Source organism: Aotus nancymaae, unplaced genomic scaffold, assembly GCF_030222135.1.
Source record: "Aotus nancymaae isolate 86718 unplaced genomic scaffold, 86718_ANA_hifiasm-v0.15.2.pri h1tg000029l, whole genome shotgun sequence".
Lineage (NCBI taxonomy): Eukaryota > Metazoa > Chordata > Mammalia > Primates > Aotidae > Aotus > Aotus nancymaae.
In genome coordinates this window covers 24,938,956-24,955,343 of record NW_026988442.1, presented here as the reverse complement: position 1 = coordinate 24,955,343, position 16,388 = coordinate 24,938,956, and the positions used below count along the sequence as shown (strand labels likewise).

At 46.7% G+C, this 16,388-nt stretch overlaps 1 protein-coding gene across 1 annotated transcript; it reads right to left on the bottom strand.

The window, feature by feature from the left end:
* Window positions 1-451: 451 nt before the first annotated feature.
* On the bottom strand, window positions 452-10,047 carry PIGT (phosphatidylinositol glycan anchor biosynthesis class T). The gene is made up of 12 exons (XM_012467294.2): window positions 9,826-10,047; window positions 9,479-9,656; window positions 7,214-7,341; window positions 6,798-6,898; window positions 6,603-6,689; window positions 5,979-6,066; window positions 5,773-5,870; window positions 5,513-5,678; window positions 4,620-4,820; window positions 2,169-2,334; window positions 1,971-2,054; window positions 452-1,127 (listed from the first exon to the last, which is right to left on the bottom strand). Exons 1-12 carry the CDS (start codon window positions 10,010-10,012, stop codon window positions 875-877), a joined length of 1,737 nt encoding a protein of 578 aa, XP_012322717.2. The 5' UTR covers window positions 10,013-10,047; the 3' UTR covers window positions 452-874.
* Between the last annotated feature and the right edge of the window lie 6,341 nt (window positions 10,048-16,388).

Sequence of the window (16,388 nt, the reverse complement as noted above, 5' to 3'; positions counted from 1 at the left end):
GCCATACCCAGACCAACTGAATTAGCAGGATCTGGACCCCAGGAACCTACGTTATTTTCACAAGTGCCCCCAGTGACTGATGCACACTCCAGTTAGAGACCCACCACCCAAAGCTCTCCCACCTCTCCACTCTACCCTTGCTGATGTGGGCTGGTTCTCAGGGCCCCCAAGAAGTAGGATGATTCATTTCCATGGTCATGGATTATGCTTTCAGAAACCCTCCCAAACAGCCCGGGGAGTTCTGGGAATCACAATCAGATGCGGATGGGGATGGGGAGCAGATCAGGAGAAGAAATTTCTGACCAGGTGGGAGGAGGTAGTGGGTTGTTTAGGATTTTTTTTTTTTTTTGATTTGTGTGTGTTGTGGGGGCAGGTATAGGGTAGGAGGTCCTGTTCAGGCACCTGGCAACCATCCCCAATCTGCAGCTCTTCCCAGGACAGAAGGCAAAGAACCAAGAAAACGGCGTTTTTATTCCACAACCACTCCCTCCACTACACAGCGACCACACCGTGCAGCACACCCCATCACCTTGGCCAGTGCTGCCAACAAGCCTCTCCGCAGTGATGGAAGTCTTCTCCTCTGCCGTCCAGTACAGCAGCCACTGACTACTTTTGGTTATCGAGCACCTCAATATAGAGGTGGCCACTACAGGTGAAGAAATGAATTTCTAATTTAAGTTAATTCAAATTCAAACGCCACATTTGGCTTGTGGATCCTGTACTGGACAGCACAGCTGTAGGCCCTGATCCGGTCCAGGGCACTTTGGTTCAAAAGCCAACTCTGAGGAGAGTAAGTGGCAGAAAGAGCTCCTGGGCCTATCGCCACCCCTCCCCAGAGAGAAACGGCAGCTGCAGCTGCTGAAAAGGGCAAGAATCAGAGTGGGGGGACACCTCTGATGCGCCGGATAAGGTTGGCCAGCCGCTTGGCCAGGCCGCCAGTGCGGGGCTCCTCGATGTGGAAGGTCCGAGTGAGGAGATTGTAGAAGGAGCCGTAGCACACAGCCACCACAGTGCACGTGAGGCAGATCACGTTGTAGGGCATGCTGAAGTCCGGTGTCGGCAGGTTCACCAGCAGCGGCTCCGTGTAGAGTCGCATGAAGTAGTTAGAGCCATCGGAGACTGGGAACCTGGGGTCGGGGAAGGAGAGGTGAGACAGGACTGACTGCTCCTCCCCACCTCACCCCGTCCTCACTCTGGCAGTCCTGGGCAATGCAGCACAGCTCAATCTATAAACCTGATAAAAGGAGAGCAGCCGGCAGCTGGGGGGCCTCGGGGCATGGGGAGGGAGGGCATTAGGACAAAAATACCTAATGCATGCGGGGCTTAAAACCTAGACGATGGGTTGGTGGGTGCAGCAAACCACCATGGCACATGTATACCTATGCAACAAACCTGCACATTCTGCACAGGTATCCCAGAACTTAAAGTCAAATGAAAACAAAAAAGTAGAGAAGCCTGGTGTTGAAGTGGAAGAAAGGGGCCTGGCCTTCGCTTGGTTACCTCTTTCTTAGCCTGATCTCAGCCTAAATGCCACCTCCTCAAAGAAGCCTTCCTAGATAACCCACTAAATCAATCCCTATGCCACCTCTAACCCCATTAGTCTCTAGAACAGACTCTAGACTGTCAGCAAAGGGAGGACAGGGCCAAGTCTGTTTTGTTTATTCTTGTACCCTCAGTGCTCTCAGAAACACTTGGCATTTCCTAAGTCCTTCATTAAATATTTAAGAGCATCAAGGAGTAAATGCAGGCTCTGAGTAAATGTGTTCTTAGAGAAGCACTTTAAAATCATTTTATAAAGTCTTTACAAACTTCACAGACTGCTGTGATTTTTATTAGGATTGAATTAAATCTATACATTTCTTTGGAAGATGTAACATCTACCCTGACCTCCCCTGCAGCAGCCTGGTCACCTGTGTTAAGACCCAGCAGGCAGCGGAGGATGTGTTATCAGTGAGTGTAGTCACACTTACAGGCTGTTGAAGAGGGGACTCTCTTCCCAGTCCACTGGCTTGGCGGCTACCATGCTGGGCACAAGGGCGCTGAGGACAGATGGGCTACAGAGAAGCAGAGAAATGGCCCGTGTTCCCACCTGGCTCCCCTACCAAAGGGTAAGCGGCGGAGAGGGTGGGTCAGGAGGATAAGAGGCAGCCTGCGGGGGTGGGGCCCACCTGACGTAGAAGCCATGGTTAGGGTCTGGGGTATACTCAGTCCACTTCAGCAGCGCCCGCTCAAACTGGATGGAAACCTTGGTGACTGAGTTGGCCGGCAGCTGAATCAGCATCTCCAGGAGGTGAGGTTGCAGCCGGTCCTGGGCAGGCTGGTAGTGGATGTAACCTGGAGACAGGCAAGGGTCACCCACACCTCTTTCCTGGGGTCAGGCTACCTACTGCCCCTGTCCCTGCTGCTTGCTGTGGGGCCTCAATTTGGGTGCCTAGAAGGTGGGCTTGGGTGCGTAGCAGCCAGGCAGGCTCGGGAAGAAGGTGGGCTAAAAAAAAGGGAGAGGATGTTTCCAGGGCAGTGATCCCAGGATGCGGTCAAGAGAGGCTGCTGGGAGTGCTGCAGGCCACTCATCAATCTTCACATCACTTGAACTCGGGCACCAGAGACCAAGTGCCTGATGGGATGCAGAAGAAGCTCACAGAGCCACCTGGGAATTTTTCTTGCCAAAAATGTGGGACATGAATCTAATCAGGTTTCTAAATCTAACCACCAATACACAAGAAATATAGGAGACGGAGGAGCATGCTAAACACCAGCACAAGGACAAAGCCAGAATATGGAACATTCTATCCAACAAATGACCCAGTTTCTTCCACAAATAAATGGCATTTAAAAAAAAAAAAAGCACGGGCACTGCTAGAGATTAAAAGAGACTGAAGAGTTCCCCACCAAATGCAAGATGCTTAGTGTTCAGGGAAATTCTGGGTGCGGAGACAGGGAGGAGATGGGAACTCTGTGCTTTGTGCTCAATTCTTCTGTAAACCTAAAACTGCTCTAAGAATAGTCTATTAATTTTAAAGAAAGAGAAACTTTTGTGTGGGTGTGATAGGGTTTCACACTGTCGCCCACACTGAAGTGTAGTGGTATGATCATGGCTCACTGTAGCCTTGACCTCCTGGGTTCAAGTGATCCTTCCACCTCAGCCTCTTGAGTAGCTGGGACTACAGGCATGTACCACCATGCCCAGCTAATTAAAAATAATTTTTTTTTGTAGAGGTGATGGAGGTGGTGGGGGGGTCTCACGATGTTGTCCAGACTGGTTTCGAACTCCTGGACTCAAGTGGTCCTTCCGTGTCGGCCTCCCAATGTGCTGAGATTACACTGCATTTGCTTTATATGAAGTGCTTCGCTTGGGTGCACCATTGTGCCCACTCAAGAGAACCTGATATAAAGCAAATGCAATGTGAGAACGTTGTTTAGATCCCAATTGAAAGAAACCAATTATAAAAAGACATTTTTAAGACCACAGGGGAAAACAGAAGTGGTAAAGATAAGGTTACATTTTTTAAAATCCTTAACGTATTTAAGGTTAATTGATCAATATCCAAGATTTGCTTTAAGATACGCCAGCAGGTAGTGGCTTACACCTATAATCCCAGCACTTTAAGAGGCCGAGGCAGGAGTTTAGGGCCAGGAGTTTGAGACCAGCCTGTGTAACATAACAAGACCCTTTCTCTATGAAAAAATAAAAGGCATGGTAGTTCATGCCTATAGTCCCGGGGAAGCTGAGGCAGGAGGATTGCTTGAGCCCAGGAGTTTGAAACTGCAGTGAGCCATGATCATGTCACTGTACTCCAGCCTGGTGACAGACAGAGCGAGAGCTTGTCTCTTTAAAAAAAAAAAAAAAAGCTGCAGGGTGCGTATAGGGGAGTTTATTATACTATTCCATTTGGGTTTGGGTTTGAAATTTTCCAGGCTAGGCGAGGTGGCTCATGTTTGTAATCCCAGCACTTTGGGAGGCTGAACGGGGTGGATCATCTGAGGTTGGGAGTTCGAGACCAGCCGGACCAACATGGAGAAACCCTGTCTCTACTAAAAATACAAAAAATTAGCCAGGTGTGGTGGCAGGCACCTGTAGTCCCAGCTACTCAGGGGGCTGAGGCAGGAGAATAGCTTGAACCCAGGAGGCGGAGGTTGAAGTGAGCCGAGACCACACCACTGCATTCCAGCCTGGGCAACAGAGTGAAACTCTGTCTCAATCAGTCAATCAATCAATAACTGTACCTCTTTACCCCTCCCAAGGAAACAAAACACCATCTACTCTAGCTCTGCTATCTTCCTAGCTTCAAAAACCCAAGATTGCCAAGCCCTGTCCCTACACAAAACCCAACGATCTGGAATGGAGGCAAAAGTAAGCGAAAAAGGAAGCTACTGTCCTTGTACCGTCCTATTAAGAATCATCAGTATTATGTGTTTTAATTATTTCTGTTTTATAAAATTACCTCTGAACCTGGCACAGTGAGGCTCCCGTTGCATTTTTGAAACTATTCCTTACTCTTTATGCCTCTGTAGCTTTTCAGAAGTACTTCAGGAACTACTCTGGGAAATGAGAGTCTGGGGGACCTGGAGAGGGCATGAGAGGGTGGGCTGGGGGCCTGGCTCAGGACTCAGCTCCTCACTTGGTTTGTTGTCCTTGCCCTTGGAGGTGATGGTGAGGGTGTGCACATACAGCCGCAGATACCAGGGTACGGTGTCCAGCAGCAGCACCGGGAAGGCCCGGTATGGGTGGGTGTTGTACAGCAGTGTGCTCAACTCCCCCTTCTGCAGCCCATAGCCGCTCACGTACCGCTGGGCATGCAGGAAGGGCACTGGGGGGAACTCTGTGTAGAGAAATGTCAACAGTTAAGAGCTGCCAAAGGTAAGGGTCACTCCCCACCCCAACTGCCCAGGCCACGTTCAGAGTCCAGAGTCAGGGAGTAGATGGGGAACAGTCCTGCCACTGAAGCTGGGCAATCTGGGTTCTGGAATCATCCCTATCTTCCCCAGCCCACAGCCAATGATGACAATAGGTTGCTAGTATTTACTAAGCGCTTATGTGATGTACACTTGCCCCCTTCGAACCCAAACCAGGTCCTCTCAGGATATTCTGCTCTTTCCCTTGGTAAGGGAACTGAACACAACTGTAATTAATTAACTGACAGCTGCCCCTCAATTAGTAGACATTATATTTCTTGAGTGCAGTGTCCTCTATCTTATTCAACACTCTATGCCTGGCACATAGTATAAATTCAAAAATATTTGGTTAAGTGAATGCATGAACTAACTCCATTTTTCACATCATCCTCATCCAATTGACTAGGTATATTCTTTATTTTTCAGATGTGGATGCTGAAGCTCGGAGAATTTAGGAACCTACCCAAAATCATAGAGCTTGGAAGAGCTAGAGTCAGCAGCATATGACTCCGGAGATCTGGTCTAAATACAACCCTATCATCTTACAGCAAAGACGTGGGATTGTGGTCTTTTCTCTGTAGCGGCTGCAACCCAGCAGTCCAACCATCCACATACTCACCATTCTCTGGGGGTCTCTTCCACTTGAGCTGGATGTTGAGGTTTCGAGAATTGTTGATCATGGCGGTGTCAAGCAAATCATAGATGGCATAGGTCTTCCGAGTGCCCAGGATGACGTCCTGGTATGTAGTGGTTGGGGGTGGGTTCACCTCCAATGTCTCATTGTCCTAGGGACACAAGGGCAGGGCTAAGAAGCAAGCAGAGAGGGCAGGCCGGTCGTGGGGACTAGGCGTTTGTTTGTGTGGCTAGAGACCTTATTACCTGGTTGTAGTTGGTGATGTCCACATAGACTCTGCTCTCTGAAGCCAGGGGGCAAGGCTCCGTGAGGGTTCGGGAAAACATCCGGAAGAGGGACCAGTCTGAGAAACAGAGAGCAGCATTAAGCAGGGGCCAGGCCTAGGCCTAGTCCACATAGATAAGGCAGGGCTGGCATAGGTGGGTAGAGACGAGTTGCCAAGATAGCTTACCTTTCTTCCCCTGCCCCGTGATGAAGGCATCAAATACAACTGACAGGGTCTGCCTTAGCTCCCAGGATACGCTAGTACAGCGTGCGTTCTATCAAAAGGGCCAGATGGTAACAGTGAGGATCACTCTCACCCAACCACACAGTCCCAAAAAAAGACTCCTACTCAGACTCAATCCCTCATCTATGTATCTTCACACCCATCGATTTGCTACCACAAACTCCTGAGCACTTGACCCCATGCCAGACCCCGTGCTGATAGCTTTATGTGCATCAGTTTGATAAACTATCACAACTCTAGGAGTGGAGTCTACGATCAATGTCATGTGACAGAGTGGGAAACCAGGTTCAGGGTAATGAAATGATTCACCCAAGGTTATGCCAGCTGGCAAGTGACTAAGCTAGCAATTGCTCCCACACAGCTATTGTTCTGAACCACTGTTTTCCATGACAAATATTTATTCAGTGCTTGCTAGGCAACCACTGTTTTCTTGGTGCTTGGCCAATGCCCTGAAGAACCATCATCTCATCTACCACTTAGTACTCGCTCAGCCTGAGACAGACCCTTGGCCACGTGCTTTTCTTCTAAGCCCCAGGATAGCAGTTTCCTCTACTCCCCATGACTTACTCTGCAAACAGGGCGGATATGCACTGCCTGGGAGTGGTAGCTGGTGTGGAACAAGCGATCTGCCTTCAGCAGCACAGAGAGGCCTGCCTGGAGGAGACGGAAAGAGGTAACAGAAGAGATGCCCTGGATGGAGCACTTGGTCTGGGGTGCAGGTTCTCTGTAAACCCCCCTGGCTGCCAGGCTGTGCGGCCTCACCTTGGAACTACAGGGCAAGAGCTTCTTCCACGGGGTGAGGTTCTCAGTGCAGACCACCTCCCGAGGCAGCACAGCATAGCGCAGAAAGTAGTGGTCAGTGTCTGAGGGAGACAGAGGTCCGTCTGGGGTAGTCCTTGGGCTCTCACCCCTCAGGACCCACACTCCAGAGATGGGGATGACCCTCCTGCTCCCCACACCACTCTCTAGCACCACAGCCTGGACAGTCCCAGGTGGGAGTGGGACTCCCTTCTCTCTTGGGAGAAGGCATGCAGAGATGGCATAGTATTGGGGGCCTGCACACATAGGGGACTTAGGATCTAGCCTAGGCTGAGGAAGCAGGAAACTGAGGGAAAAGGAGGCAAAGATTTGGGCAGGAGGTAAGAGGAAGAAGGAAAGGGCTGCAGGGGTTATCTCACCATTGGCCAGCCCCAGGGGTTTGAAGGAGGCAGTGGGAGTGACTGTGTTGGTGGAGTCGATGAAGTTGAGAGAGGCGCAGAAGATCCCTGAGAGGACATTACTGAGCTCCTTCCAAGATTTATCCACACTGGATAGAGACACAAATCCACTCACTGTCCTGGGGCTGCCTCTGCTCCCTCTTTCAAAGCCAAAAGTGGCTACTAAACCCATGGTAGGAGAAGGCTGTATTCTTAACTATTAGAGAGGTTAGTTAACGGAGCTGGAACATCGCTGCCCTCACCCAGCCCACTTGCTGGGTCTCATCTTACTCAGCCCCTTCTTCCTCGCTCTCCTCTGGACATCTCTGCATCCCCATGGGTGTCTGCTCAGGTGATTCTTCCTTCCTTGCAGGCCTTTGCTTATTACTTTTTGCCTACCTTCAAGATCTGGCTCCAGTTCTTACCCCCTCCTCCAGAAGCCTTTCCTGCCCTCCTTAAGCACAACCTCCTCTGTGCAGTCATGGTTCTGACCATCCAAGCCTCTTACCAGGTTGCTTCTGGGAGATGGCTGGGTGACAACTGCATTGTGTCCTGAGCACCTTTTTCCTCTAACTAGGCTGTAAGCAAGGACCAGTCTGGGCCATCTATGTGCTCCCCATGACACCATGGAAAGCGCCTCATACGTCAGAGCTGAAATGAGCTCACTGATCTTCCTTGAAGGTGCTCGGCTGGGCGAAACAATGCCTATTGCCCTGTGTATACCCTGGGAATAAAGGTAAGTCCTGGTTCTATCATAGTGAGAAGTCTTATATCCAAAAAAGCTCACTGAACATGGGAAAAACAACTGTTCTAGGATTTTATAAAAACATCAAATTAAATTAGATGATCTTTTCTTGGAGAAATATCAAAAGAAATTTGCTCTCAATAATAGAAAGCATAAAACCTAGTAAGCACTAGAAAGCATTCTAAGCATTAGCTCCACATTACAGGTAATTACAGGCTGAGGGGAAACAGTGACAGCAGAGTAGATAGGAAAGGGTAGGGGAGCTAGAATTGAGGCAAGAGAGAAAGTCTTAGCAAGCTGGGAAGTCACTGATTATTCCTCATTCCTTAGTGTTGTCCAGGGGCTTCTGACAATTCTTTGTTCAGCGCTTTTAAATTGCTCCAATCCTTAAGCCTCAAATAAAAATGGCAAACTTGAAGCCTGAAAGCTCTACCCAAACCATAAACATGCTTCATTTGGTATGCACAACATTGATCCGCGAAGCACTTAAAAATTTTTTTTAATTACCTGCTGATACTTAAATTTGCCAATTTTCATATTAAATTGCAGATTGCTGGTATCTCTTGAAAAATGAGGCCAGGTGTGGTGGCTCACGCCTGTAATCCCAACACTTTGGGAGGCTGAGGCAGGAGGATTGCTTGAACCTAGGAGTTTGAGACTAGCCTGGGCAATACAGTGAGAACCTGTTTCTACAAAAAATTTTAGAAACATTTGGGTCTGACAACATTAGGCCTCTATTCCCACATAGCAACAATCCATAGAAGCTGAGTGACAGAATTGTCCTCGTTAGAATGTCACACAAACTCTCTAGCCTGCCACAATTCCTGCTGCTCCCTTTTACTGGCCTAAAATTTGTTATCATACTTGCACTATTGATTTCTTATACTGGGATTAAGAGGAAAATGAGATATATTTCTCATTCCTGTGTTTGTCAGTTTTTAAAATACCTTTATTCATTTATTACCTGTGTGGCTCATGTAGACATGTTTGCAACCATTGCATAGAAAGGTTCTATTCTAAATAGGACAGCCACAGTAGCCACTGGAAAATAGCAGTTTGTGGTTCAAGCACATAACTAGACCTGCCCCTCTCCCAAACAAAAGCAGTTCCTCTAACACTGTAGCATCCTGTTGGTCAGTTGTGACCCACAGATATGCTATAGTTGGCCTTTGTGGTATTTACTATCATTGAAAAAAATATTAATCAATGTCTTTGAAAAGATTATCCAGTTGCCAGTTTTCTACTGCCTTACCTCTAAATAAGTATGAATTGTTTGCTATTTGCCTCTGTAGGGATATGCATGTGCTACTTCAGGTCTGAAAGTTTTAGGATTGGGAAGCTTATTCATCTGCGGTAATAGTTCTTACTTCCAATGCCAGCTCTACTCCCATGGAATAGCTGCCTACTGGAAATGCTGTCCCCAAGAGCAGTCGCAGGATAACAACACCTTCCCAGCAACATTCCCTCCATGGCCTGTAACGAGGCCCAAGGTGTGCACTCACTCAGTGACAGTATCTTGGAACCAGACCCAGAGCTCTGCACCTGATGGGGCCTGCAGGAAGGGTGGCCCCCAGTACCGGGTCCTCCAAAAGCCTTGTGTGAATGACAGGTGCAGCTCCCGTAGAGAATACTTGGAGATCAGCTGCCCCAGGGCTTTGGGAAACAGCCTGTAATGAGACACTGGGGAAAAGGGAGCAGGTGAGTGACGATCCCCACCTCGTCGGAGTCCACACCCAGGATCCAGAACTCCACCCAGGAATTAGACCCCGTCCCCAAGGTTTCCCTCCACCCTACAGCCAGCAAACAGGCACTACGGAAATCTTTATCTGGTCAGATCTAGCGCCCTCACCTCCTTCCCGCTGAAGCTCCGAATCCCAGCGCGTGCGGAACTGGAATGTGGCGGCTACATCTCCGGAAGGCAGCGGAGTGATGACAAGCTCCTCTCGCAGGCTGTCGCGCTGGGGTTCTGCAAGGCACCTGCCGCCGGGCCCCAGAAGCAGCAGGAGAAACAGAGGAAGCGGCATGGCCGCCGCCATGCCTGCGGCTACTTCCGCCTACCCAGCGGCGCTAGGCCCCATGAAAGGCCGGCATCCAATAGAAAAGGCGTATGGGAAGTAACTTCCGGTGCCGTCCCGGAAACCGGGATGCGATTATCAGAGCGACCGCCTGCGCAGGTCGCGAAGATTCTCTCCGAGGTGGTGTGTCTAAAGGGGCACCGCGAGGACATGAGAGGGAGTAGGCCGGGCGAGTAAACCAGCTTGAAGCCGCACCCAGTTAAAGGCGTTTCCACCCACCAGGACATGCTTAATAATATGAAGCTCCGCCACTGCCTTTTTACCCATTTAATAGTTGAGGAAACATTGACTGAAAAAGGTCAATTACTTTTGGGAAAACCATTGTGGTTTTAATTTGCATTTCCCAAGGTAAGAGGAACCTCCTGCCCCTCTTAGCTTAGTGTCTCCATTTGCTGCAAAACCCCCAAATAACTGGTTCTTTTATTATGAAAATGTTCAAACATACAGCAAAATTGAAAGAATGAGCACCTGTTATAATGAACCTGTTTGCTATCACCTAGAAACCTAGATTCTACCATTTATGTTTTACTATATTTGTACTTTACCATATATTTGTCTATACATCCATCAGTCCATCTTGTGTTTTGGTGCACTTTAAATTGCAGACAGTGGTAACATTTTACGTAGTTCAGCATGCATAAAATTAGAGTTCAGTATTTGATTGCATTTTTCTTTTCTTTTCTTTTCTTTTTATAGACGGGGTTTCACCATGTTGGCCAGGATGGTCTCAATCTCTTGACCTGGTGATCCGCCCACCTCGGCCTCCCAAAGCATTTTTCTTTTGATGTAAAATTCACATACAGTGAAACGAACAAATCCAAAGTACACATTCACTGAGTTTTGACAAATGTACACACCTATGTAACCTGGACTCCTGTCATGATACAGAACATTTCTAAAACCCCAGAAAATTGGCCAGCATACTTTCCTAGTCAATCCCTGCTCCTCTACCACCTTCCAAAGGCAACTACTATTCTGATTTTTTCCCCACAATAGATTGGTCTGTTCCAGAATTAAATATAAATGAAATCATATAGTATATATATACTGTATAAAGCTTTTTTTTCCCATGGGAAGAATGTTTTTGAGAATCACCAATGTTGTTGCATGTATCCACAATTCTTTTTTATTACTGCATAGTAGTATGAATTTATCCATTCAACTGTTGATGGGCACCTTTAAAGTTTTTGGTTATTATAAACAAGACTGCTGTCTGTGCAAGTTCCTTCGTAGATGTATATTTCTCATATCCTTTGGCTAGGTATTTAAGAGTGGAATTTCTGGGTCAAAGAACAAGTGTATGTTTAATTTTATAAGAAACTGTCAGACCTTTCTCCAAAATGTATCATGTTTCCATCAACTATGAGTTCCCATTGCTCCACATCCTGGGCAGCATTTGATGTTTCTAATTTTTTGTACTTTCTACTTTTAGCCACTTGGGTATGTATGTAGTGGTTGCTTATTGTAGTTTTAATTTGCATTTCCCTGGTAACTAACAAGGTTATGCATCTGTTCTTGTGCTTATTGGCCATTTATAAGTTTGTGTGTGTGTGTGTGTGTGTGTGTGTGTGTGTGTGTGTGTGTGAGAGAGAGAGAAAGGTCTGTTAAAGTCTTCTGCGCCCCCACCCCTTTGTTTACTGGCTTGTCTTTTTATTGAGTTTTAGGAGTTCCAGAGTTAAATTCATGCTTTAGTTTTTCCACCTGCCTTATGGGAAACACATTCACGAAGGATTTCATGAACAGTCTCTTGGTAAAACTCATGGCCACACTTCTAGAAAGAGCCAAATTTGGTGTCAGGCAGGTCTGCTAAGATATGCCCCAACCAGCCAGAAAGGAAATGTCAAAAAGATGTCTTTATCTCATTATGCCCTCATTCTACCTACATTCAGTGTTCCTGCCCCATTAGACATGACATATTAGGAAGGTCATGGGCTTAGATGTCAAAATGACAGGAGTCCAAATGCCTATGCCAGCTTTTAATCCATATGAGCATGATCAACCCAAGTGTCACTTTTCTTCATTTGTAAAATGAGGAAACCTACCTTCAGGATTGTTGTTAAGATGAGAAATTATGTACATGCAGGATATGGAATGTACCAAGTGCTTAATAAAAACACTCAACCCTATCACCTTGGCACTATTATCTCTGTTTAGATAATATCTCTGTTTAGATAATAGTGCCCAGGTGATAGGGTTGAATGTTATTAAGAAATATTTAAGAAGTACAGAAACTGAGATAATAAAGATCACAATGGGTGATCGAGCTAGGACTATAGTCTACACTATCAAACCTCAAAATAATAATTTTTTAAAGGTAGCTGCCATGATTATGACTATTTTGTACTTCCATGTTTTCCTTTTGAAATTGCCTGTCTCCATCATTCAAGACCCAGCCACCTCTAACTTCTCCTCCTCTAGTGGCTTCATGTACTTCTGCTACATCCCTGATCACATTCTCTTTCCATTATCTGTGGCTATGTCTGCTCCTGGAAGAGCTAGTAGATGCTCAGTAATGTGTGAATGAATGAGCAAACAAGATGACATCATAGCTCAGTTCTGTATTTTCTCCATTCTGCCATGCTGTTCAGTGTCAAGTTCTGTGCACTCCTGGGGTTGCTACAGTGTGAGCCTTATAAGGAATCTTTTTCTGAGCTGTGGTCCCTCCTTTCCAGAGTGTGTCAGGATGTCCACCCTATGACAAGTCCGTGCAAATATCAGAAGCCACGCTGTGGCTTGGAGACTGCTCCTTGACTTAGAGTTGGCTCCAGATCATCCTTCCATCTCCAAAGGCACTGTGTGGCCTCAGAAACCAGACAGCTAGGCTCTGGGCTGACATAAATCATGGTTTAACTTTAATGTGACACTATAATCAAATGGTGAATCTGAAGGTTATCATTTTTTAAAAAGTGACCATAGCAAGTATGTTATTTTATAATCTTTTTCTTTCAACAGTTATCATAACTATCTTTCCACCAAAAATATGTGGTGAATAGATGATACAATCTTGGTACTATTTTGATTGTTTTTGAAGCTGTATCATGGGAACATCTTTCTATATTTGTTGTATGTTTGAAACCCCCATAATAAGTTTAAAAAAAAAAAAACCAAAGAAACAAAAAACAGTCAGCTGGAGATGGTGGTTCTGAAGTCCAGCCAAGCCCCTGTGGTTTGGCAGGAGAAAAGGTTATTGTCCCAACTAGGAAGTAGTCCTGGGGTCTCAGCTGACATTAGACTTTTCCAGGCAGGGCTGGGGCTCATAGCAGCCAAGCTGAAGGCTCCCAGTAGACTCACAAACAATTCTACTTCTCTAGAGGGCTGTAAATTCCTCTCCCCAGGCAGGCTCCCCACAATCTTCGCATTGTGTGCCTAGGGTACCAAGAGATTTATTGACATGTTGACAGCAACCACACCAGTCTAGCTTCTCATCATTTGCCATGGAAGGAAGGAGGGTGATCCCGGGAGCTGAGAAGCCCTGCACAGCAAAGCTGTAAGGATCAAGGGCCGCAGCCCAAGAGATGGCTCAGCCACAGTCAGGCAGGAGGTAGACCTTGCTACTCTAAAGGAAGGAAGGAGAGAAGGCATAAGAGGACAGACATTATGTCTTCTGTGTGCAGCAGGGTCATAAGGAACTCAAAAACCCCAAAGGTTAATAGAGAACTGGGTCCTGGCCCAGCTCAGTGGATGATCTCAACTTGGACCCAGAGGCTAGTGCACAGAAGGTATTCACTCCACAAGCTTCCTGGAGACAGAGAATGGCTGGTGGACACTCTTACTTCACTGGAGTTCCCACAAGTTTCTCATTAGTGTTAGGAAAAGTACTTAGGAACAGATACTTACACTGGCCTCCTGCAGGGGTGAGAGCAGGATGGGACAATAGGAAGACTGCAGCAGCCTTGTCACTCAGCCTTGGGTGGCACAAAATGCTTTAGGATTTTGGCTGAAGGTCACTGATCCCATGGGTGGTATTTAATGTATGACGGGAGGTGGAATTTTTTTTTTTTAATGTGAGAAATGAGTTGATGTTCCTTAAGACTGGGTCCTATACCCTCTCCTTTTATTCAGCATTTTCTCCCTGGGCATTCTCTCCCATCATTCACACCCATGGCTTCACTTACCTCCTATAGTCTGAGAACTGATCGATTTCTTTTACCAGCTCAATCCTCTTATCTAAATTCCACATGCATGGGTACAAGGGCCTACTCAACATATCCTCCTGGATGTCTCAGAGACATCTCAAACTCAACATTTTGCAAACCAAATTTATGGCCCTCTTCTCAAACCTGGTTCTGAAACTGCCCATTTGAGTGACTAGCCTCTGTTCCAAAAAGGATGTAATTAGGCGGCATGGCTGGAATACTACCTCACTTGACATGCTAAGGAGTTCATGTCTATCTAGAGATACTGGTTTGAGAGACTCTACTGGAAGACTATAGGATGGTTGCTGGATGCAGTGGCTAACATCTGTAATCCTAGCACTTGGAGAGTCTGAGGCAGGTGGATCACTTGAGGTCAGGAGTTTGAGACCAGCCTGGCCAACATGGGGAACCCCGTCTCTACTAAAAATAGAAAAATTATCCAGGCCTGGTGGCGGGCATCTGTAATCCCTGCTACTCAGGAGGCTGAGGCAGAATTGCTTGAACCTGGGAGGCAGAGGAGGTTGCAGTGAGCCAAGATCATACCACTCCAACGTGAGCAACAGAGCGAGACTGTCTCAAAAAAAAAAGAAGACTACGGAATGGTTTAGGGGAGGGGGGAGTGCTAAGAAAAGCAGTGGCATCTTGTCCAACCTCATTTTTCATCTCCTCAGCAAATTATCCTGTTGCAGGAGGTAGAAACAATGGCAGCACCCTTGACCCCTTTCTTTCTCACACCTACCTGTTAAATTTTTAGAAATTTGCCTCCTAAATCTTTCTGCATTCCTTCAACTTTTCTCCATTCTCCCTACCTCCACCCTCATCCATTATCTCTTTTCTGGACGGCTGCAGTCATCCTCTGGTGTCCAGGCATCTACTCTGGTCTCCCCCAATTAGAACTCCACAAGGAGCCCTGCCAGCTATTCTTCCCCTAGTTTACTCCAGTTCATCATTCAGATATTAGTTTAGTTCAAATGCTACTTCCTTAAGGGAAGCACCCCTGTGACCTTTCATAGGCTTAACTCCTTCCTGGCACTAGTAACACTTGTAATTTTACATTTGGGCCCCCACTAGACTGTAAACTCCATGACAGCAGAGATGATGCTTTTTTTTTTTTTTTTTTTTTTTTGCCATTACTACATCCACAAGGCCATGCTCAGTATCTTGCACATGTTAAATACCCACATTTAGTATTTATTGAATACATAATGTTTATATCCCACTGACCCAATTAAGTTAGTCATCACCACTGTCTTGTAGGCCACCGTTACCTCTTGCATGGATTGCTGTATATTAGTCTGTCTTGAGCCTGTCCTCCTCCAGTATGTTCTCTACACTGCAGCTAGAATTGGCTTTTTAACAAGCAAATCCAATAACTTATAATCCTTCATTATTCCCAATAAAGTTCAAACTCTTTAATGTGGCCTCTAACATGTAAACTGCTGGTTACCTACCCAATGACTACTGTTCTGTCGTCCCTTAGCAACAAAACAATTCTGTCAAGACAGCAGTGTGCACTGTTAAAGGACTATCCCAGTCTGCTCAGCAGCCAGGGTGCTGACAGGTAGTACCGAAATCAGATGCTATGGCAAATTCAGTGACTTGAGAGGATTATTTTCTTTCCAAAGGCCAGACTTCTTCTTTTCTGTATAATGCTATGTCCCTATGTCTATAAAAGGTTTACAAATGACACATTTCTCAGTGTTACCAAGTTCTGGCCAATGAGATGGAAGATGGAAGTAGATGCTACTGATTAGAACTTCCAAAAATTCGGCTGGGCACAGTGGCTCATGCCTGTAATCTCAGCACTTTGGGAGGCCAAGGTGAGTGGATCCTATGAGGTAAGGAGTTTGAGACTAGCCTGACCAATATGGTGAAATCCCATCTCTACTAAAAATACAAACATTAGCCAGGCGTGGTGGTGTGCGCCTGTTGTCCCAGATATTCAGGAGGCTCAGACATGAGAACTGCTTGAACCCAGGAGCCCAGGAGGTGGAGGTTGCAGTGAGCTGAGATCGCACCATTGCACTCCAGCCTGGGTGACAGAGTGAGACTCCATCTCAAAAAAAAAAAAAAAGAACTTCCAAAACTTTCTTCCTAAACAGACTGGAATAGACTGGTTGTGCCCTCTTTGCCCATCCCCCGTTTCCTCTCCTGCTTTCTGCCAGTCTCAAGGTCATGATGGCCGGGGCTTTGACACCCAC

Coding starts and splice junctions, on each gene's coding strand:
- PIGT (XM_012467294.2), bottom strand. CDS start 10,012: ATGGCGGCGGCCATGCCGCTTCCTCTGTTTCTCCTGCTGCTTCTGGGG. Junction 6,690..6,797: donor TCTTGCCCTGTAGTTCCAAG/GTGAGGCCGCAC, acceptor CGTCTCCTCCAG/GCAGGCCTCTCTGTGCTGCT. Junction 2,055..2,168: donor AACCATGGCTTCTACGTCAG/GTGGGCCCCACC, acceptor GCTTCTCTGTAG/CCCATCTGTCCTCAGCGCCC.